We start from the raw sequence: 24,419 nt of genomic DNA, 5'->3' as shown, positions 1-24,419 counted from the left end.
CTGTGTTTAAGCTTAGACTCATATTTCATTAAAAGTCTGTGGGAACTGTAGCTGTATTAATGAAGTGTGTTCTCTGGGGGAATTATGCATAACTAACTATTTTTAAATGATGCAAAGTTGAGTAGTACATCAGTTTGGGCTGACATCCTCTATGGTCTGTCCAGAAGGACATGAAATGGGAAGTGATAATAGTTTGTATAATCACATGACTCTGAAGAAATGATGACCCATTTTAGAAAATCTATGGAAGGGTAAATGTAATGCCTGACTGTGATTTATTTGGCTATTTTTAACTTCTGCTACATTCAGAATTTAAATCATTACCTTAAAAGTAATATTGTAATATCTGTTTTCATTTGAAATTAAACTAGTTTTTGATAAAATTTTGTTAATTGTAGCTTGTGTGTTTTTTGGTTGGTTGTTTTGTCTTATGAATCAAGACTTTACAAGGTTAGACCTGTCGTTTTGCCTGATGTGCTTGAAAATGCATGTTTAAATAATAGTGAGGCAGAATATATGTGGGTTTTTTCTAATGCATAGAACTGTAAATCTAGAAAGACTTTCCTATTTTCATTTTTCCACCTGTGTAAGATTTACTCCCAACTATTCTGCAGTGTGTTTACCTGTTGTTTTATTATTTATATATCAGTTGTGTCTAGAGCAGGAATATTCATTCTACAGGTGAGCAACTGTCCAATTGTCCAATGGATAATCCTACTCCTGTTTTACATCATGGGTACAAGTAGCCAGCTGGACTGGTTGCTCTTGTCTGCGGTGTCAGTCCATTCCCGTCTGTGTTTTCTGGCAGCACCATGGTCTGTCACATGCAAGAGTGCATGTGCAGTCTTCTTTCCAGGACAGCAAATGCTATCCTGAAAAGACTGGTACAATTTATTGCCTCCCAGGAGGTAATGACCAGGTTTGGAGGGCAAAAAAAAAAACCCAAACCAACAAACCCACCAAGAAAAACCCAACCAATAAACCCAAGTCACACCCACCACACCCCACACCCTCCCAATCTTGTGGAAGGACCTTTGTCTAAGTAGTCATTCTACGTGCATCTGTAAAGCTGCTTATTCTTTCCTTGGCAAAGTATTTTTCCCTTGTCCCTTCTGAATTGCACCCTGTTTATTTCAGACTACATCTCCAATTTGTTTCACTTGTTCTGAAATCTAATCCTCTTCTCTAAAGCATTTCCATCCCTTGAAGCTTGATAATATCTTTGACTGACTATAGAGCAGGCCTATTAAATTCATCTAAGTCATTAATGAAAATACTGAATGGTATGAAAGCAGTCTAAAAAGGCCTGAAATACAGAATACTAATGTGAAATTCTACGTGATGATCTTAATAAAACTCACTTTTGCTACTGAAGTTTCAATAACTGGTTTGTGAACATGCCCTTACAGAAGGCACGTGGAGAAATTTTTCCTGACTTGCTTATGAGACTGTCCTGAGAAATATCCAGATTCGAGATAGGCAGGGCTTGTTATTTTTAAAATGTGGGGTTTCAATTTCATTCAGTATTGAAAGGTCAACTAATGCTGGCTCTAATACGCTTGCTACATTTTCAAACATCTTTGCACTTTTTTCTAGAAACATCTAGCAAGCTGCTGTGTTCTCTTTGTATTCATCAGTGCTTTCCAAAATGCCCTTATTCAGCGTGTTGCTTCCATAAAAGCAACCGGCATAAAACCGGGTAACAACTAGCTCATATGCTATAGATTACTTTTGTTGTGGTGAATGCTATTTTTTCTTTGCTAATTTTTTTTTTCTTCTCATCTGTTTATATTCACCTCCTTACATCTTACTATTTGCTTTATTCCATATTTGTCTAGTGTGTAACATATGAGAATCCGGGTCAATGATTCCTTCTCAAACTTAAGATAGAAATAGTAACAACAACAACCAGAAGAGGAACAAATGCAGAAAGTAAAATACAGGATAGAGTAGCCAGGTATTTTATATCTTGTGTTGAAGTTGTTTACCACTGCAGAGGGGGAAGATACTCTGGGCTAACAGGGCTTTCCCCGCTAGTCAAGGAGCTCTTTTATGCTATTCTTATTTTAGATAGAAATGTGATTTAACATTGCTGTATGTTGTTTGATAAGGTTTCTATTGTGCATCTTTAGAGTTGGAATTTTCATATTTTGCTATGATGATTCCAGGTGTTAACATCTGACCTGGAAAACAGGGAGAAGCAGCAGGAAAAAATCCTGGACCAGCTAAAGGAGATACAGAGTTGCTACAAGACTTGTGAGGATGGACGTAGACAAACTGAACTCCAGTCGGCTGAGTTGGCTCAACAGGTTGAAGATAGTACCAAGGAAGCAGAACGGTACCTCGCTGAACTCAAGCATTCAGAGGCACTCAGGCTGGAGATTGAGAAAAAAAGAGAAGATTTGAAGGTGAGAGCACAGGAAACTATCCGCCAATGGAAGCTGAAATGTAAGAAACTGGATCGTGAGGTGGAAAAACAAAACGAAACTATCAACCAACTGATGGACAAGAACAATCAGGTAAGATTGACTGGGTTTGGTTTTTTTCTACCCTTTCCGTTTATTTCAGAAATGAGGATGAGGAGTTTATTAATGCAAACTGTGACTTAAAACACTTTTTGCCTTAAGATCTGGACCAAATTTTCTGGTAAACTACAAAACAGCTAATAGATGGCAATATTAGAGTTCCACATTCTCTTCTTTAACCAGTATTTATTCCAGTCTCTTCACTTAATCAAAGCTTTCTTCTTGTAAAGAAGAAAGTTTCGCTATGAAGGTTGCTTTTACTTTATCTTTTCAGTTAAGAGTTAATTAACATAGCTTATCTTTACTAAATTTTTAAGGAAATCATGTTTTGTTATATTTTGTAAAAAATTTTAATCACGTTAAGTAGTAACCCATGTTGAAGTTTTGGATTGTCTCATGTAGTGGGCAGTGGTCACATCTTTGATAGTAGATGTTTGCTTTCACCAGGTGTGCCAGATTGCTAGCAGACCGTAATGCTATATGGACTTTGGTACAACTAGCATATTTTTGATTCCATTTTGCATTTAAGCTTTTCTCAGACTTCAAGGCTTAGCAGTGACATCTTTTATTGCTAATAAAGACTACAGGTTCTGAAATATCATAAGGACTGCAACTAAGTTAGGATTTAATGTTTGGAGACAAAAATAAATATTTTTTGTTTGAGAATGTGCAGAGATTTTAGCAAAATCTGGAGATTTTAGCAAAAAAAGGCACTCTTACCTGCATTTGGGATGAACATGCTGCTAACACCTACTGTGCAGTTCCTGGCATTTTCCATTCATCTGGATAGGGAGTCTGTTTTCCTTATATTTTTTTAAGTTCTTCCTTTTTTTTTTTTCTAATGTTTTTCCTGTATGTTTTGCTTCAGCCTCTTCCTTATGTTTTCCAGAACTTTTTATTTGAAAAAATCAATTTGCAATTTGATCGTGTAACATTTCTGGGGTTTTCATTTGTCTTTGTTCAGTGTGGCAAACCACTTATTCCTCTCTTCCTCCTCCTATGAAGTTTCTCAGGAAAAAACATTGGGTTTGTTTGGTTTTGGGGTTTATTTTTTTTTTTTTTATTTATTAGAATTCCTTGACTTTTTCTAGTCCTGACACTGCTTTAAAGGCAAACACTCACATCAGTGCTAATGCTGATCATCCCTTCTTGGCCCAGTAGTCGAAACCATCATTCTGTTTGTAATCATAGAATCATAGAATGGTTACAGTTGGAAGGGACCGTAAAGATCACCTAGTTCGAACCCTCCTGCCATGGGCAGGGACACCCCCACTAGAGCAGGTTGCTCAAAGCCCCATCCAGCCTGGCCTGGCAACTTCCTGGCATCTGCAACTTCCCTGGGCAACCTGTTCCAGTGCTTCACCACCCTCACAGTAAAGAATGTCTTCCTAATATCTAATCTAAATCTCCCCTCTTCCAATTTAAAACCATTACCCCTTGTCCTGTCCCTACATCTCCTGACAAAGAGTCCCTCTCCAGCTCTCCTGTAGGCTCCCTTCAGATATTGGAAGGCTGCTATGAGGTCTCCCCGGAGCCTTCTCTTCTCCAGGCTGTGAGAGTCTCTAATAAGTCTGTGAGTCTTTGTATTTTCTAGTAGCTGGGTCAAAAGGTGCCTGCTCCTATAATAGCGGCTCACCAAGGGGAAATCATGGTTGACCAATCTGTAGCTGCCTATGATGGCATGACTGGCTGGGTAGACAAGGGGAGAGCAGTGGATATTGTCTACCTCGACTTTAGCAAGCCTTTTGACACTGTCTCCCATAACATCCTCATAGTTAAGCTTAGGAAGTGTGGGTTAGATGAGAGGACAGTGATGTGGATTGAGAACTGGCTGAAAGACAGAGCTCAGAGGGTTGTGATCAGCTGTGCAGAGTCCACTTGGAGGCCCGTAACTAGTGGTGTTCCCCAGGGGTCAGTACTGGGTCCAGTCTTGTTCTTACCAGTCTGAGGTGTCACTCCTGAAGAAAATCTTTTTGTTGGAAGATATGTAACATAACATAAACTCTGCGTCATTGTGGAGGAGAAAAAATACAAACAATGTTTCATGTTCTGTACAAAGTTGTAGACAGTTTCCATATGAGGATATAATCAATCGAGATGCAGCATTTGTGATAAGCTTCAGGGAACTAGATGAACATAATTGAACCAGCTTTGAAATATATAGACAATTAACATCTGAGATAAAACTATAAAAATAAATAATAAAGAAAGAGGAGACTTGGCAGTCTGTTGTCTTTGCTTTCAGTTATAGGACTTCAAAGGGTTGATGGCAAGTTTTCAAAATTGGATTACAATTTTAGCTTGCAGTTTTATGAGATATTCCAAATATTTGCAGACAATGGGTGGGATATAGTTTAGGTTTCATTCTTTTGGAGTTACTGGGCTAACTTGGTTAAAGTCTTGCCTATGTGGTTATCCTTGGTATTGGTTGACAGTGGGGGATGTCTAACATTTTGTGTCTTTTGGAATATATTTTCTTCTAAGTATGGGAACGTAGAAAACATACTTACACTCAAAGTGAGTTACTTAGTAGTGTTTTTTTTTAATTTTACTGGTTTTGTTTAGCCAAATCATGCAACTAGAACTGCAAGACAGTTTGAGGAAGGTTGAAATACTGATATTTTTTCAGGAAAAAATCATGATGGTCATTACCCCACATCCCTGACTTATTATTTTTGTATATTTTTTTTTTTGCATTGCTTATTCTTGATGTAATTACAAATTGTTTTTGTGATTTTTAACCTGCGCACTCTTAGCCCTAATTGCCTTTTTGTTCTGGATTATTTCAAGTAATTTTACTATATCTGTAAGAAGTGTGTACTGTTTGTGAAGTTAGTGGAAATAGTCAGTAAAATTCAGTATAAAATTTGTGTGATATATCAGGAAAATCTCTTATTGTCCCTTTATCATTCTCTTTCCCTGTAGTAGGAGTTGTGTGTGACTTAAGAAGAAATTTACAATACATCTATCCTATTTTAAACAGAATGTTAAAAAAATTACATTATAACTTGAGATAAGTAAGAATTGGGAATGGTGTACGTAACATGAGTTTAATGAAATATAGTGCTTAGTAACACACATGTACTTGCAGTGCAATTTTTTTCCTGTCATTTAGCTCATTTTCTAGGATTTTTTAAACCTGAACTATATCAATATTGGAGAAAAAACCTCCAACCCTTAAGCTCCTAGGAAAACAGTGCAATTTTTGTTAAATGTGGCTGACTTACCTTGAAGACGAAGTATACATTTCTTGGCTTTGATGCATGAGTGAGCAAGGCTTTTGACTGCTATTCATTTATCTACTGTTTGTAGTTTCAAAAATAATTTAAAGTTTATATACTTAATATGTAATATTGTAGAAAATATGCAAAAGAAGTCAGCCTATGAAATGGGTCTGTAGGTAAGGTGTGTGTGTGACCAGTAGTCCTCCCAGTATTCTGCTGCGTTACTGTATTGCCTCATTTCCTCCATCTTGCTATTTGGAGGAACCAGCAAAGAAACCCATCTCAGTCTGTAAAGAGAGTGAGAAAAGCAGGGGATTAACCAAAACTATCCCTGCTTAGGAGGCTTTTAAGAACAGGTATACCTTTGAGATCACAAATGTTCTGTGTCTGAATTTAAAGAAACCCTGAATACATTTGTACTGAGTTCATAATGAGCAAAGATTTTGTATTTTCACAGAACAACTTGTGCTAATTGTTCCTTAAACATTAGGAATGACTAAGGACATTGTTATTAAATTATTTTGTGTCACATTGGATTTCTTTTTCTTCTTTCCTAGGCCCTCAAAGAAAAGGATGACCTCAGAAGTCAACTTCTCTCTGCTATACACCAAATAGAAAACCTTCGGAAAGAGCTGAATGAAGTGCTTACAAAGAGAGCCCAGCAGGAAGAACTCCTCCACTGCAAAGAGGTAAAACTGAATGAAATGAAGTCTCATCAGGAATCTCTTGAAGAAGAGATCAAAGAATTTCAAGGTACTGTAAAAAAATTAGAGAATGAGTTGAAAAAACAAGTCTTTCTACAAAATCAAATGCAAGCTGAAAAGAAACACTTGGAGACAGAACTTGCAACTAGTAACTTGATCCATAAAAAAGACCAAGAAAAACTCTTAGAAATGCAAGCAGATGTAAAAAACTTAAGCTCTGTACGTGTGGAACTAACAAACAGAATAGCAGAAGAGGAGAAAGTCAAAAAGGAATTACATAAGAGCCTCTCAGATCTCCAGAAACAGCAGAAATCTAAGCATGAAGAGATAACTTCAGCTAACAGGCAGCTGAAGATGGAAAGAGAAGTTCACCAGCAGGAGTTGGCAGATCTTAGATCAGAGTTACGAAATGTTAAAATCAAACATGAACAGAATGTTCAAGAGCTCATGAAACTCCTTAAACAAGAAAAGGATGATGCAGAGACTCAGCTTAGAATGCTAAAGGTACTTATTAGTCAGGAATTCCGATGTCAGACTGTTGGGTTTTTTCCGTATTGATTGATGAAGGTAATAATGCTTGGGCTTTAAAATGTTTAACATACATTTTATTGCAGGTCATCATAAAGGTTTAAAGTCCAGGGTAAAAAATGGAACAGTAAGAGTTTTAAGTCAAAAGCCTTTCTTAGTTCAAAAGTAGTGAAATATGTATTTCTGTGATCAGAACAGAAGGAGATATGCGATGCTGTAATGTTTTAATATTATTTGATGATTTCTTCTTCAACTGTTGTTTTTACAATTATTGTCATGGCTCTATTAAAGAACTTGCAGTATTTCAGGGATGATGCATTTTTGTAAATATTTAAATTGCATGATGCAGAAATAATGTCATTGTATCAAAATGTGAATAGTGATAATGTATAACACTTGTTAAGGTTAATTTTGATTTTTTTTCTATTTTAAAGAGTTTTTAGAATTTCTAATTTCTACATTTCTCAGAAAAGCGACTATGGTCGTATAGTAAATGATGAAATATGGCAATTTATTCATGAAGAAACAAGTTAATGTCTTTAGTTTACATCATTTGTTCCTGATTCAAGGCTATTGCGTTGGAAAGAAAATGAGCATCTTAGTGCCTTTAAGTGTTCTGAATAAAATTGAAAAGTTAAGTTGAAGTGGTCTGAACTGCACAGTTAGCTGTCAGCAGTTGTATAAGCTATACATTGCACTTTTATTGAAGCAACTTTGATTACATGGTTAAATACGTAAGATAGTACTTTGCATGTCCTAATAATAATAATTTGTATATTCACATAAATGGAGGCAGTGGTTTTCCAGATAGGTTGGTAATTCACAACCTATTTCGAGTACCCTTCTGAAGCGCTATAAAGACACTTTCCACTTCAGTCCCATTAAATTAAAAATTTGCTCATGTCAAAATTGTACCAATTTAACCATAAAAAACTATAAAATCCTTAATCAAAGTTTAAGTGATTCATGATGTGCTTCATCATAAGTAATATAAGCATGTTTATTTCCTTTGTCTTTTCAAAAATATGCAACTAGTTAAAAATGCATATTTTCCCCATTTTTTCAGATATGAATTAATGTTACTTAGAAAAGGATGGTTAATTATTTAATATATCATTCATGACATAATAATTGACAATAATTCTTAAGCACTTGGTAACACAGAAAGCCTTTAATGAAGGTAGAAATAAAGAAAATGTAGATGGTTGTTAGTGGAAAGATCATTAAAATCAAAATATTTTGACAGCAGTGCTTAACATTGGTGAGTTAAATTGTAATGTGTCTAGCATTATTTAAATGATCTGTCCAAGTATGTTGTGTTTTTTTTCTTTGACAATGACATTGAAATTAAGACTGTGCATTAATATCAAGGGGGAAGAAGAAAAGGGTATTCTGGATGATAGTAATCAAAAAATGACTTGATTGTGACTATGTAGGTCAATCTTACAGTAAGGGCCTTGATAGTGCTACTGATAGTTGTACCTAAACAGAATATTTTAAAAATTCACATCCTTCTTTCATTTACAGTGCTGTGACTTTCCCAGAATCCTTAATCTACATACGTTTTTTGTACACCTTTGTGTCTCTGAAACAGAGAAGAACTTGAGGGAGATCAATTTTGTAATATATTGGAGTAGGCAACTTTTTTTAGAATCATAGAATGGTTACAGTTGGAAGGGACGGTAAAGATCACCTAGTTCCAACCCCCCTGCCATGGGCAGGGACACCCCCACTAGAGCAGGTTGCTCAAAGCCCCATCCAGCCTGGCCTTGAACACTTCCAGGGATGGGGCATCCACAACTTCCCTGGGCAACCTGTTCCAGTGCTTCACCACCCTCACAGTAAAGAATTTCCTCCTAGTATCTAATCTAAATCTCCCCTCTTCCAATTTAAAACCATTACCCCTTGTCCTGTCACTACACTTCCTGACAAAGAGTCCCTCTCCGGCTCTCCTGTAGGCTCCCTTCAGATATTGGAAGGCTGCTATGAGGTCTCCCCGGAGCCTTCTCTTCTCCAGGCTGAACAACCCCAGCTCTCTCAGCCTGTCTTCACGGGAGAGGTGCTCCATCCTTCTGATCATCTTCGTGGCCCTCTGCTGGACCCGTTCCAACAGGTCCATGTCCTTCCTATGAATCAAGAGAAGTACACAACATTCTCTTGATTCAAAGACTGTAAATGCAACAAAATAGTTAATCATATCCATCTGCAGGAAGAGCTGATGAGAACCTGTCATTGTGCAGGCGATTTGATTACTTTTTGTCTGAACCCATCATTACACTGCAATTGGTTTTCACTTTTATGGACATACTTTTCTTACAAATTAAGGTAAACTTAGCATGCGTTTTATCAAACTGTATTTAAATATTGTGGGTTTAGGGTTGAGTCTAGGGAATTCTAAAGGAAAGGCTTTTTTTTACCCATTCTTTTTTTTCAGGCTGGTAGTTTTTTGTGCCTAATAACCAATTGTCTTTTACTGTTACAGTAATAATCTTGACCTTACTTATGCTTTAGCCTCATTCAACCTTGGTAACTGCTTTTGGGAAAGAATATACATAACCCTGTCCTAAGGTCGTTAATGTTAAAGTCTTAAAAATAAAGGTCAGTTGAGAGAGACTTGGGGAGTAAAGGGAAATTTAACACATTTATTAAGACCCAAAGTCTTAAACTAACTAGAAGAGGAATTTTGATAAGTTACTTAAAAAAAAAAAAAAAAAAAAAAAAGACTTGATCCTTGTTGTCTTCCCTCTCTCTCCTCCTCTGTAAACCATGACACTCTGTATGATACTTTCTGCTTCACTCTTCTCTGACTTTCTGTATTGCAACACTGGATAGAAAAATTATAAATTTATGAATTGGTAACGGATTTTTTGGGGTAGTAGGGGAGTTACCATAGGAATATTGTATATTGCAGTAGAACTGCAGAAGAACGTAGAGTTTTGTACAAGATGTCAGTGTTGAGAAGGATCTTACTGTCTCAGTACCTGTACTGAAATTCTGGTGCTCAAGCTATTAATTCTCTTTCTGCAGAACCTCCTAAAATATTCCCATCCAATGTCTCTATAATGTATTTTTTTGATGATTTAAAGGGATAGATAAACTAGGCATAGGAAATGACATGGTTTGCTTAGTGGTCCCCAATCAGCTATGAATTCTGAAACTCTCAATCTGTCCCCTAATTTTACTACATGCCCTCAGAATAATGAAATATAAAATGTCCTCATGCCTGACAGCATTTTCAAGTAGTAATCTTTAATGCAAGATTAGAGATAAGTATCTATACATATAAAATTATGTATATGTGTGTCTTTCTTTTTGAATTATTTTCTATACATATACCAAGGGGGTGTAGTTCTTCTTTTCTTCACAGAATCTTCTTGGTTGGAAGGGACCTTTGAGATCATCGAGTCCAACCACAAAGCAAAACAAAAAAAACCAACCAAAAAACCAAAAACCAAAAAACAAACACACACCAAAAACAAAACAAAAACAAAAAAAACCCCACACAAAACAAACACCCACAACCACACACCACACCCACCCACAAACAGACACAAACCAACAATCTCGGGCGCTAGAGCACGCCCTGAAGTGCCATGTCTACACGTTTCTTACCTCCAGGGATGGCGACTCCACCACCTCCCTGGGCAGGCTGTTCCAGTGCCTGACCACTCTCTCAGTAAAGTAATTCTTCCTAATATCTAATCTAAACCTCCCCTGCCCCAACTTCAGACCATTTCCTCTGGTCCTGTCATTATTCACTTGGGAGAAGAGACCAACACCCACTTCTCTACACCCTCCTTTCAGGTAGTTGCAGAGGGCAATGAGGTCCCCCCTCAGCCTCCTCTTCTCCAAACTAAACATGCCCAGTTCCCTCAGCCTCTCCTCATATGACTTGTTCTCTAGACCCCTCACCAGCTTGGTGGCTCTCCTCTGGACACGCTCCAGCAGCTCAATGTCCTTCCTGTAGTGAGGGGCCCAGAACTGAACACAGTACTCGAGGTGAGGCCTCACCAGGGCCGAGTACAGAGGCACCATCACTTCCCTACTCCTGCTGGCCACGCTATTCCTGATACAGGCCAGGATGCCGTTGGCTTTCTTGGCCACCTGGGCACACTGCTGGCTCATGTTAAGCCGCCTGTCCACCAATACCCCAAGGTCCTTTTCTGCTGGGCAGCTTCCCAGCCACTCTTCCCCAAGCCTGTAGCGTTGCCTGGGGTTGTTGTGACTGAAATGCAGGACCTGGCACTTGGCCTTATTAAACCTCATCCCATTCTTGACAATTATCGGATGTGGAAAATGGGTTCAATGGAGGATCTATTCAATTATGGTCACATCTGCCTTGTCCATACTGGAAATTAATAAAAATTAACTTTCTCCATTGTGTCTCAAAGGTAATAAAAATGAGGAATTTGGTTCGTGGATTGTCTCCATCTGCACCGACATTATAATACAATTACCTTTAGTGGGAACTGAAAAGTTGATTTTATAAGTGTATTCACAGAAAATGTTTTAGGCATTGCAGGCTTGTCTTTGTGTTCATACGTCTTTGTGGACTTAAGACATGGAAGTTCTTTCTTGGAATTGTCCTTTGGAGGAGCTTTTGTATTCTATTAGCTCTGGTGTCTAAATTAACTCATAAAACTTCTGTCTTTACCCTTCTTCCCTATAAAAGTTATTTTTATAGTGTAATTGGGAGAACAGAATTTTTACTTTTCCTCAGGAAGGAATTTACTCTGCAGGTTTATTTTTGTGTGTAATTGCATCCCACAATTCATCTGATGTGAAACTGGTTTCAAGTAATACGTGTGTAATTTCCTTCTTTGTGTATTTTTTGTTGCATTTTCTAGATATTCTAGAGAATTTCTCAAATCTGTCAGTTTCAGTCTGTTATCTTTTCCACTGGAAAACAATATCTTTATTCACTCATCTATTTAGGGCTTTCAAGGCCCTTAAATGTTTTAATTTTTCTCTGCAATGTTTCCATGAATAGGATTAAACCCACACAATTCTAGAAAATAAAAATACTAAATATTTGCAGTTATTTCTGTGCAGGTATAAATTTAGTATTATGTCCTGAAATGAAATGATAATTTTAGACTTTCTGATTCCAAATTATTTCAGTAATGGAAAAGTTACATAAATACTGGGCTTCTTAAGGTGATGTAAGCTGATGAGTGTAGCAGAGTTGAAATGCAGAATCTTAGACTTCTATTTACTGCTTTTAAAATATTGTAACTCTGTGATACATGTTTTCCATGTTCAGATAAGTGATTGCACTTAATAAAACTTAAATGTAAAAATTAAATAGAATTATCCTTCCGTAATAGTGTTCCACAGATTTGAAACTCTACAGTCTGGGAATGTTTTAAAGCAACTCATATAGTGACTTTGTAATCTATTTTTCCATTACCGTCAGATGGAACTTGTAGAAGAGAAAAACATAGTCAAGACTCAATCTCGACAACTGGAGAAGATAAAAAATGAGTGTGATAAATTGACAGAAGAATTAACCCAAAATGAAGAAGAAAATATAAAGCTCAGGCGGAAATGTGAGCTTGTAAAACAAGAACTAGAGAAAAAGGTAAACATACCTGGTTTTAACCATGATCTGTCAGGCTCTCTACTGATAAATTCCTAAAATAAATTATGAATTATAGAAATAGATGGTAAACTTAAAATACAGAAAATACATATACATATTAAACAATATACACAATCATACTGTAGTATGCAGTTTCTATATAAATCAAAGAAGATAAAAGTGCTTTGGCCGAGTCAGGAATTGTATCCCCACAAAGATTTGTTTATACTATTTAGGAGTGGAAATATAAGTCCTGTTGCCTGCCCTACTTCTAATATAGGTAACTAACAAATATTTAACCAAATGGTTCTGGTTTTTTTCACATTTTCTTAAAGTTCTAGTGCAGTTATGAATAATTAAGGGCTAATTTGAAGTTGGTAAGCAATGTAAGCATGGTAAAAGAAATTCTAAATAATTTGATGAAAATTATTTAAAACGCATCAAATTTTTAAAGAAATTCACATCTCTTTTTTGTGCTGGCATTGTATTTCTAGAGATGGACTCTGTCTTCTAGCCTTCTGGTTGCCTAATGTTCTGGTTATTAATATTTACTATCAAATATTAATTCGCAGTCTCACAACCTGGAGTTGTCAGCCTTTCTTTTCAGAAATCTAGCAATAAATACAGAGTTGCTGAATAATTTTATTTTGTAACTCCTCTCTCTGCTTTCTTGAGTTCTACTATTTTTCTGTGATTGGTTCCACAGCATTACTTTTGAGTGTTTTTTTCTTAACATGGATGTATTTTACTTTGTGCTGGGTTTATATCTTAATTTTCTCTTTCTGCAACATTGTGATTTCAGATAAGTATTTCTGTACATGGATCAAGTCTTACCTTCTCCAGTGTAAAGCACATACTTGTCAATATTTTCTTAATTCATATTAAGACAACATTGAAAAAGATTGTTTCTAATCCTTGAAAATTTTTATTTCCTAGATGAGAATTCAAGAAAACAAAAAAACCCATTTGTGCATCCTGCAGAAAATTGCTTATAAATTTTTCACTATATCCTCATTTTTTAAAAATGGATATTTCAACGTCTAGCTAGAAGGTTCTTGCCCTTCTGTATCAATTTAGTAATTTCTCACCGTTGTGAAAAGAAATTTTTTTATATAGGCATTTATATTGATGTGGTACAGAAAGTTTGTTCATTCACTTCACATGGACTGCTGAATACTCATCAGATTATTCTTCATTAGCTCAATAGTTTCAAACTATTTAAAACCGTTAAGAGGCCTTATGGATATTGTAGATACTTTGTGGCTTTTCAGCTTTTTCAATTTAATTTTCAACTCGTATTTTGTTGTCATAAATGAAATGCACAACATCAATTAGGTGTTGAGCTTAAAATCTAATGGGCTTATTTTGAATGTAGGTAAAGTGATTGTTTGGAAATGCTATTAGCACCTCTTGTCATACTTCTTAAATTTTCAGCATGTACTGACTGTCAGTCAGTATGCTGTGACTACTAGCCCTGAGAGGAAAATGTTGGGGTGGGTTTGGGGTTTTTTGGTTTGGTGTATTTTGGTGTGGATTTTTTGTGGGTTTTTTTTGTTTGTTTGGGGGTTTTGGGTGTTTGGTTGTTGTTTGGTGGTGGTTTGTTGTTTTTTGGGTTTTTTTTGGAAAGCATGGAAGGAGAAAACCTGGCATTTCTCTTAGCTTGTTAAACTAACAGGAAGTCCTTTAAAAGCTCAACTTGTCAGACTATAATAAAGAGTACCTCAAATTAAAATTTAAAAATGTGTCTCTTCTAGGTTGGGGTTTTAGCGCTATAATATTGTAAAGAAAGTGTGTGTGTAGGAGTTTACATAGTCTTCTGCAGTCAGTTGGAAACTAGCTCCAATCTTACCTAATATTGGCAAGATACAGTTTTTAGACCGAGATGATCTTTAAAGTCTAAGCTGAAAAAGATTGGAGAGGTTTTTAAACACACAGTCCTGTGGTCTCAACCTTTGAAGGTAAATGCAGATGGAGACTTCCACTTGCTTGCATTAATTGCTTAACTTAAGAGAATATTTACTACTGTGGTTTTATCGTGGATTGTCAGAAGGCCTTAGGTAGGGGAAATGGTAATGTTATCTCTTGAGAAATCTCATACTAGCTGTAATATTGGGGTATTGCAGAATGTCTTCTCACAAGATAGTTTTGCTATATTAATTACAATGCATAATTTGATATATAACAAAGCTGCTGCCCAATTCAGTTTTACAATATAAAGGGAGAGAATGTGAATTTAAAAAAAATATAAAACATTTAACGGTCTTTCTGACATTGGATAGTAACATAAAATGCTTTCCTGAGTGCCAGTTACTGTCCTATGAGATACTATGAATACTTTTCATTTGAGAACACACTGACTGCCAATATAGGTTTCCTTCAGGGATCTCATTTTGTGATGCCAGAGATCAGATTGCCTGTAACTCGTTCAGGGCAAAACTTAATAAGGGGGATATTTGTTGTGGGCTCTCTTCTATTCATGAAAAAGAGATCTATAATAGAATGTCTGGTTTTGACTCTGAAAATAGGCTTTTTGTTTGATTTGGATTTGGTAGCAGTTTCTTCATAACTGATTTACAGAATAATAAGGAGAATCAGGAGAACTTATGAGTACTATTAGAAGGTATGATTTTCTATGGCAAGGAACTCAGTGCATGAGTGAGTATAGTGTGATTATAAGATAGAAAGATATATTGCTAATGATGTACGTTATCTTATTAATGCAATAATTTCTTTGTTTTGTTTTTCCTCTTTCACTCCAGGATAAACAAATCAGCAATGAAGAAGATCATTTGAGAAGGATGGATGAGGCCAGACTGCAGTTTAAGGATCAGCTGCGTCACTTAGAAATAGAACAGGAATCCATTCTCACCATGATAGGAAGTGAAATAGATGCTGCTTGTGAAATTTTTTCTCGGGACTCCATGGAGAAATTCAAAGTAATTCTAAGTTTTAAGTATGCTGCAGATTTTGTTATTTTCTTAATGAATATTTGTAGCAGAACTTGTACCCATTGTTGTCACTTATCATTTAACTGCTATGGCTAATTTATGGACAATAGGATTATGGATTTTAGCTGGTACAGATGTACATTGCTAGGTATTAGACTGGAATGCTATGAAGATCTTCCCCTATGTTAATCATTACTGCTTTCTTTTGCCATTTTTTTTTTTGGTGAGAAATGTTCTCCTTTTGTTTGCTTGTTTGAAGGGACCTTACATCAGCCAGAATGTTGAGGCAGGTGGGACGTCCTCAAGAAAGACCTAAAAGGCTTTTAAAATTGGGAAAAATGAAAGAAAGGTTTTATTAAAAATTAATTTAGATGCTTTGTTTTTTAAGTAGAGAAATAAATGCTAGAAAGAGTTTATAACCTCCTTGTTTGTGGAGCAGGTCCTTGTGTCCAGACTCAAAGTTTCAGGAAACTTGCAGCTTGCTGTAAATTTTTTTTCACTCTTTTTCTTCTACTTCTGAAACTCTTGCCTCCCATTAGCCTTTTGCCTGAGCACTCTTATTTGCTTCCCAGGGACAGAATCCTCTCGTCCTCCCTCCAGATGATTCTATATGACTAATCCTCTTTAATTGACATTGTACACAGCTGAGAATAAGGAAAACAGGCTCAGCTTGTCACCATACTCACTGGTATTATTGGTACTCCTATCACAAGTGCTTGACCTGGTGGCTTTTTAGCCTCAGCTTTAACCATAGATTACACTCACATTATGCTTTTTTTTGTCTTGCTATTTAAACAGAGCATACTTTCTACTCTACAGTTCACGGTCACTTGGCTGGGTTGGTGTGCTTTTGAAATATAAATTTTTCAGCATTGACACTGAAAAGCTATTATATTTTTCATATTTTTTTTTAATGTTCTATTTTAAGTTTATCTCCTCACCTGTTTTGTTTGAAGGTGTGGAGAAAAGCCACTTTGTTTCAGCCTTGTAGTATGATTGTACCTTTTTCTCCGCTCACCTGTGGAGTTGGGATGTTGCAGCACACAAACAGATGAGAATTATAAGAAAATGTATTTAACAAACAAACTTTCTCCTCTGATTGCTTATGGATAAGTCTTTTTTATTAAGTCTTTGTGATCTGCTATAGTTGCCAGATTCTTGATTGTCTAACCATTCCTTCTTGGACTTGCTTCCTAGCTCTTGCAGAATTTTGTTTTCTGGACAAAGTTTAGCTGATCCCTGTTTTCACAATTAACTGTTTAACGCTGGCAAACTTAAAACAGATTTGAATCTGAATTTTTGACTAAACAGCTAATGTGAAAACAAATGTTACACAGCTTTGTGGTGCCCGGACAACTTTTTTTTTTTTTTTAGAAAGATTAGAAGTTTCCTTTGTTATTTTGTTCCTCTGCCCAGTACTTTAGATATTGCCAAGGTTTCTAAAAGGTTTCAGACAAGTTCTTTAATTCAAGAAGAAGTTGCCACTGCAACTGAGGTGAGTAATGAGGCATTTAATGGATAAGTACTTGTATTCAGAGAACTTCAACACCAGGATTAATCTTCCCTGATGAAAGATGTACTGGATTTTTTATAATCATTGTATACTGGTGTTCTAAGCAAAGAATTCCACGTGTATTGTTCAGATTTATTTTTCCAGGCAGTCTTTTGTTATAAGAAATCTCATGCTTGCAATAATTACACCAGTCATGCTTAAACTATAAATTGAATGCTGCCGCCTTTGAATGTGGTTGCACAGAATGAGGTGCTTTTTAGGCACCTTTGGTCTCATTGTAGTTAATAAAATCCATATAAATACCTCTTAAAGAAATACACTAGTTACAAAAATTATTGGACCAGGACTCTTAAGTACATCACTGAACTGCAAAATGTGGTAAATTAAAAACAACCAAACTAACAAAACCTTTAAATTAGAGAAAGTCACAATGTAGTAGTCATGGGATAGGACCCCATGAGATCAAGGATGAGCTGAACATAAGGTTAATGGTTTACTTGATTTTAAATAGATTTCAGTTGAGAGCCTTGTATTGGACTTTTTTTCTTCCCCCTATGTATCAACTCATAAAGTGGGAGAAAAAAAAATCCATTCTCACTATCTTTTTAATAAGTAATATAGAAAAAGTGTATAGAACTACCTTTAAAACAGGTTTAACATAGTTCAGCTAAAATGCAGAAAAGACATATCACATTTTCTCATTATATGAAGTATTAATGAAGCATTCCAGCATGCTTATTTTCTTTTTATCCATTTAGTGAAGATTACATTTTTCTTTTTATGCCTATCAAATATTCAAAGCAAGTGATTTGTCTTTTTCATCAAAACACTAAGACCATAATCTTGAAGCATAATTTAAAGATTTTGGGGGGTTCTCCTTTTTTACTTTTTGATAAGACATTTATCATGTTGCACATAGCATTTCTGTAGATTTAATGATAGCAGTTCAATGAGCAACAACAACTGGTTCTGCTACTTATCACTTATGTGCAGCCGCTCCTGTTCTGCAAAATGGAGGGAAAAACAGTTGAATGACTTTGAAATTGATCTTTTCTTAAGAAACAGTAATTTTAAAGTAGAGTCTGATTGTATTATTTGGAAACATAAGACTTTCAAAAAAGGATGTGGTTTCAAACTGCGAATATGCACCTTGGTGCGGAGAGATGTCTGGAGATGTTCAAAATGCATCATTGTAGTGATTCTTAGGAGAAAACTATACAGATTCAGAATACATCTTACTTTCGTTGCAACTTAGATTGCACCTCTAAACAAAATTTGTATCGGTGAGTTTGCATGTGACTAATTTATGTGTTTAAATGTGACTAATTTATGATTGAATAGTTCTATTATACCATTTACAGGTATGATTTCCAAGCTGGATTTTTAACAAAGAATATTTATTTGAAGGATTTCCAGTAAGCAGGAAAGACTCTTTTTCCTTTCTGTGTCTAATTCCCGGATTTATGCCTATTTCTTTCTCCCCTGCTATTCCATAGGCAGTATCACTTACACCAATGGTGCTGAATGATCCTCATCGCTGGTTAGCAGAAACAAAGGTAATAGTCAAACTTCCTGAAATTTTACTGAATAAGCTAATATCCAACATTTATAATCATTCAATAGAAAGTGTCTTTAAAAAGGCACTTAAGAGGAAAAGGAAAAATACAAAAGCATTTCTTTGGCAATAATTCTGATATTCCCAGACTGTTATTTCAATTGATGGAATAATTTTCCAAGTTTTGTTATTAACGAGAAAATTCATGCTGTTTTTACAAAAAATTCATTGAGGTGTGATAGCCTTTAGATCTGGTTCTATTCTTTTCAGAAAAGAAAAGCATCAGAACATAGTCAGTGGTTCAAGTTTCTCTTTCAGGGTTATATCAAGGCAAGAAATTACTTTAAATAAGGCTGTTATTTATTAAATCTAAAGGATATTAGATTGGATTCTTGGAAAATTAACTATTTTCCTTCCCCCTTTGAAGCTTTTGAATCCTATAATATGGGTGCATGCATGCTTGAAAACTTCTTCAAAGTGATGAGTGGTAACTTATAACTCTTGCCTTTCATTTTCCAGCTTTACTCCTGCTCCCCCAGCTCACACACACTAAACACATTTCTTATCGGATATCTTTCAAAAGGAGTATGTTTCTCATGATTAAAGTAGATCATGAGAAACTGTAGAAGACATGCATTCTTTTTTTTTTCTTGGTGTAAAAAGGTCAAAGCCACAAGAGGACTTAAGGAAAAATTGCAACTGTTTGCATGTAAGATAATTTAAGGTTTTTGATGATGTATGGTGTACGTAAGACTTGTAGACCAAGAAAGACTGCCACTAGAGGTAGCACAGACAAGATCAAAATCATAGAATCACAGACTACCAGAATCGAAGGAGAAATGTTATGCAGGAAGTATATTCTTCATTAAAAAAAAAAAAAAGTGACACTGACATATTATTAAAAAGACCTTTCAAAGAGCACTGAATAATCATTTGCACACATTTTTCACCTAAGTTTGCTTAGCTAATACAGGGAAGTCTAGAATTAATAACTATGTAAAATTCCCCTTTTTTTTTTCCTTCCGTTTTAAATAGGCAGTGTTGAAAGTATTCTCTTTTACCACTTCCAGATTTATTATATTGACCATGACTTATCTTACCTATGAGCTCTCTTTTCTTTTTCCTCTGTATGAACCTTAAATGTTAACTTTTACTGACCAGAAATGATTGATGTCACTTTTTTAGAAGGGATAAATGCTTTAAATTCTGCCAACATAGAATAGAGAGGTAAAGGTATTCTGAAAGGAAGGAGTATCTTTTGGTGTCTATGTACACTAGTTCAATGTGAATTTCCATACATACTCTCGCAAATTCATGCTCCTGATTTAAAAGAAAAAAAAAAAACAGTGTATTGCTTCTTCACATAAAATTATCAGCCAGCGTGTATCTCTTTTGAGACTGTTTGAAGGTCAACATATGTCCTCTTAATATATCTGAATGTCCCCTTTTATTATTATTATTCATTATTAGGTATAAATGAGTAATCTGTGACTCCAAAGGTAATTTGATCAGTTAACATTTATGTTCTCTTATGTTCATTAGAATTCTTTACTTTTTATTGTCCCATATTTTTAACATAGACTAAGCTTCAGTGGCTGTGTGAGGAGGTGAAGGAGAGAGAAAGTAAGGAAAAAAAGCTGCGATGCTACTTACAGCAGAGCCGAGAACAGCTCAAGCACTTTACACAGATGAGGGAAACTGAACATCAGTCTCTCTATAAACAGATAAAAAAGCAAGAAAAACTTTTGGAAGAGGTTCACAGAGAAAAAAGAGGTATGTTGCTGGTTCCATTTTTTTTTTTAGTAAAAGGGAGAAATAATTATGAAATTCTGGTAATTATAATTCCTATGGCACATTCAGATGCGTTTTACCAACTAGTTATTACAAACTCTAATTTGGTAACGTGCTAGTGATAACCAAGGAAAAAGTTTTTTGTTTTCCCTTGCTGACAAAAAAGGCAAATATAATCAATATATATATATATATATATAATCAACTATATTTCAGCCCAGTTCAATGGCTGAATAACAAATGAATTTGCAACATGGGCAGTGGACATAGAAGTTATTCTTCAACTATACCATAGGAGGCATTCCATGACCTGGGTAAAGAGGAATTATACAAGAGTCTGAGGCAGCATTGCGATGCTGCTTTTATCTGTCAAAAAGAGCCCAAAGCAGTTCCAAGTTCTGTGCAGTTACTCCATTTTGCTTAAATTGTATATACCAAGAACTTCGGCAAATTTTCTTCTCAGCCCTTCTTCTGTATTGCAAAATGGAGTAAGAGAAACTTTGGTTCTAATTAAAATGAATGAAATTATATATGGAATATCACATAAACATAGTTTTTTCCCCTCTTACCCTGGAGTGTTGTGCGCCCAGCTTGGCACAGGCATCCATACCATCCATGCTTGTCATGAAAGGGAACTACTAATTAGATTTTACTGAGTGGTGTAAGGTTCTGGTAGGGATGGACCTCACTGTCCCCAGCCAAAAGCCATTTTTTAGTCTCAGCTCAGGTACTTGTAGTTTAGTATTTTATAGTTTCTTAAAGACTGGCTTCAAACAGAATGGTTTCAGTAGAGAAACATGCTTTCATCATGAGCTGCTTATTCTAGGAATATTCAGGAAGACAGGAAGATCTGTCTTTTGTCATTATGCTTTTCATCTGTGTACAAGCTCATGTGTACTGTTACTTGTAGATTAATTAAACACATTATTTCAATGAAGAGTATTTTTATTTTATATTTTATTATATTTTGGAACATGAACAATTTACAGCACATCTTTGTTTTCATCCTTAAAACCGAATTTTTTTCTGCTGTCAGAAATCAATACTTTGGTTGTTATAAACAATGTGAGAGTGAATCCGTGTTAAATCCAAACTTAAGTGAAGTGTAAAATTTTGAAGAGTAGGCTTGGTCTTGGTCAAGAAGAATCCATGAATATTGTTGATTTGAGTTGAGTCACAAACTCTTACTGTCAGTTCATAATTTATTTATTTATGAAGTTTTATCTTCAAAGGTGTATCTTATTTACTGTCATAACTGCTTTTGGAAGACAACTCTGCACTTTTACCTTTCTGAAGAAGCTTCCTTAATTTCCAAGAGGAGATTGGAAAATGGAAAATTACTTAGAAATTGTGCACTGTATACTGATCCGTACGTGAATAATCTGAGCAAAACCAGAATTAACAGTTATCAATGCATGCCAACAACATCCTTCTCTCAAATTTGGAGAGAGTTGGATTTCATGGGTGGGCTGTTCGGTGGGTAAGGAATTGGTGGTTGCATCCAGAGGGTGCAGTGGATATTTTGAGAATATTACTTCTCCAGTGCATGCCCTCACGTGTATACTTGCTTGCACTCCTGCTCTAAAGTACCGTCCCAGCAGAAGAACAAGTTTCTGAATGCATCAGGAAAATGTGGATATCTGGGAATCTCACAGGTAGAGCTAGAAGGAATGTGGTCAAAGGAAAAAGAGACTAAGCCAATGAATGAAAATGTTCACTGAGAAAGTAGACTAATTGACACAGGGATCAGAATTCCCATATTGAAATAGATTCTTTGGTTCCACCTCTTTCATTTAAAATTTTGTTCGAGGACCTAAAGCAAAGCTACTTGGTGAGGAGATTGTATTTTGACATGTAAATGGCTGACCCTAACCTGACCTGTGGAGGAGGATAAAGTACTTCGACTGAAAGTTTGCATGTAGGTAAACCTTGAGAACTATTAACATGCCTTGTGGGTTGATATAGTCTATAAATATGGCTGACTTGTCATCTGGTTTGCATCTTTTTATGTAGTGTGTTAGATTACTATTTGCATACCTCACTGCCTTGTGATACGATCTTTCATTGTATTCTGTTACCTCAGTTTATGGAGGAAGGTATCACCTCTCAGGTTTTCTTTTCTTGTGTTTTCTTTAAAAACTTTGTTCTGGCCTTCATTCAAGATTCAAAACTGATAACGATGGGCTAATTTTTTTTGTCAGACAGAATAAATACTCTCTTTAATCATTTTTTTAGTAGAAATTTTGTATTTAGATTGATGTAAACTCAGATTAGATGAGAGTAAACTTTTAAGTAAGTGTAGTTATAGCTTCTGGTAGCTGGCGTAATTATTATTGAAAAGGTTTTGTGAAATATTGTAACAAAAATAAAACAATAGCAAAGCAACAATAGCAATAACAAATAAAAGCATTCTTGTAAATATTTTATAGAACAATGCAGGTTATTTGCTTTACAAGAATAGTAAGATCCTGTCAAGACTTCTTCCTCCACTTAAAAAGAACTTTGAAAGATCAAAGCATGTTCTCTTTCAAACTTGAATGTTTCTATTGTTATCCTTCATTTGTTTAAAATGATAGTGCTGAGACTCTGATATAATATTAATAAAGTTTTAAGGTTCTTTTATTTGAATAATTATCTACTAAGATGATCTCCCTGAGGCCTGATTTGACTTCTTTAATTTAAGTGCAAAGGAAATAAAGCAACCCTTATTTAGTTTTTAATTCTATTGTACTTAGGCTTTGTGGAAAAATTCACAGCTTGCATTTAAGTTTCAACCTATAGGCAAATTTATCATGGGAAATTATTAAACTGAAAAGAGTGATAAAAGTAATGCTATTCACCGAGCACAAAAAATAGTACATAATCTCATACCTTCTACTTATAAGGGCCATTCCTTTGTTCCCTACAAATACGCTCAGTTCCACTTGACATATTGAAATTTCAGTAATTCTAAGTGAATGATACTCTCTTCTGTCTACTTCTAGAGGTGGATGCTCGTTAAAAGTAGGTAAGAAAAAGGAAATAACATAGTTGCTAAAGTTTTCTATGCAATTCAAAGCAGTAAACATGCTTTAAAGTTTCACCAAATGCAGGATGAGAAATAGGATTTACGAAAAGATGGCAGGATGGCCACGATGCCAGGCCAGCATCAGGTGTAAGGCCCGGGGTTGGGATACACGCACACGCTGAGGATCCAGAGCCACATAGGCAGGAGGATAGCAGAAGATGAAGATAGGTAACTTTGCTGTTGGTGGATTTTCCCAAAACATCCTCCTTGCTGTCTTAAATTAATCTTCTATGAATGCTTTTAAATGATTTTTTAATTTTTTTTTAAATTTCTCATTTAAGCAACGGTAATAGAGTTTATTGTTTTATGGGGAAATAGGGAATCAGGAGTGTTCATAGGTAACTATCAACACCTTATTGGCTGTTTACACTCCTCATTTTTTTAATGAGATATAATTTGAAACCTGGTCATGTAAGGTGGTGGTGGATTTTGCATGTGCGGTTTTTTTTGGTGAGTTTTTTTGCTGCTTGTTTTTTTGGACACTGCCACAAAAATAGTGTTGGAGGAGGGAAGTAGGTACCTCCATTTGCAAAGCCAATTAATTATGTACACAATTAAGAATAGTCTTCATGTGTGCAAATTTATGATTCACTTCATCACATTCTAATTTGACTAGATCTGATAGTCAGCGGGCTTTGTGGATACAGATGAAGTTATCACGATTTGGCCCAGTACCAGTGCATTTATTTAGCTCCAGCTGCTGTGGTGTCACAGGCCTTCCAGCAGTAGATCCTCTACTCTTAACAGTATTCAAGACTTTAGAGTGAACCTTTCCTGAATGAATAATTAGAGACAGGGAAATGTACTGCAACTGAGATTTACTACAGGTGATCTGAGCCCAACTTCCTGGTATTTATTCATTTGATAAGATAGCTGGTACTTACCAAATCACTGATAGATGTCAGAGAAGACATAGTATGGCTGTCATCTGTATAGCATTCAACATGGGACTATGTAGGAAATGACTAATGTAAATGTGATAA

General features: G+C 35.6%; 1 protein-coding gene across 1 annotated transcript in view; it reads left to right on the top strand.

The window, feature by feature from the left end:
• The window catches only part of CEP128 (centrosomal protein 128), a 121,247-nt gene that overhangs the window by 44,095 nt on the left and 52,733 nt on the right, over positions 1 to 24,419 (top strand). The window contains exons 14-19 of the mRNA XM_074148406.1: positions 2,169 to 2,519; positions 6,307 to 6,957; positions 12,398 to 12,562; positions 15,322 to 15,498; positions 18,520 to 18,579; positions 20,159 to 20,351. Coding sequence (XP_074004507.1) covers positions 2,169 to 2,519; positions 6,307 to 6,957; positions 12,398 to 12,562; positions 15,322 to 15,498; positions 18,520 to 18,579; positions 20,159 to 20,351 — 1,597 coding nt within the window. The remainder of the gene's footprint in view (positions 1 to 2,168; positions 2,520 to 6,306; positions 6,958 to 12,397; positions 12,563 to 15,321; positions 15,499 to 18,519; positions 18,580 to 20,158; positions 20,352 to 24,419) is intronic.

The sequence above is a fragment of the Numenius arquata genome, chromosome 6, assembly GCF_964106895.1.
Source record: "Numenius arquata chromosome 6, bNumArq3.hap1.1, whole genome shotgun sequence".
Lineage (NCBI taxonomy): Eukaryota > Metazoa > Chordata > Aves > Charadriiformes > Scolopacidae > Numenius > Numenius arquata.
The sequence above is the reverse complement of the archived record's forward strand: the minus strand, read 5'-3'. Positions and strand labels throughout refer to the sequence as shown.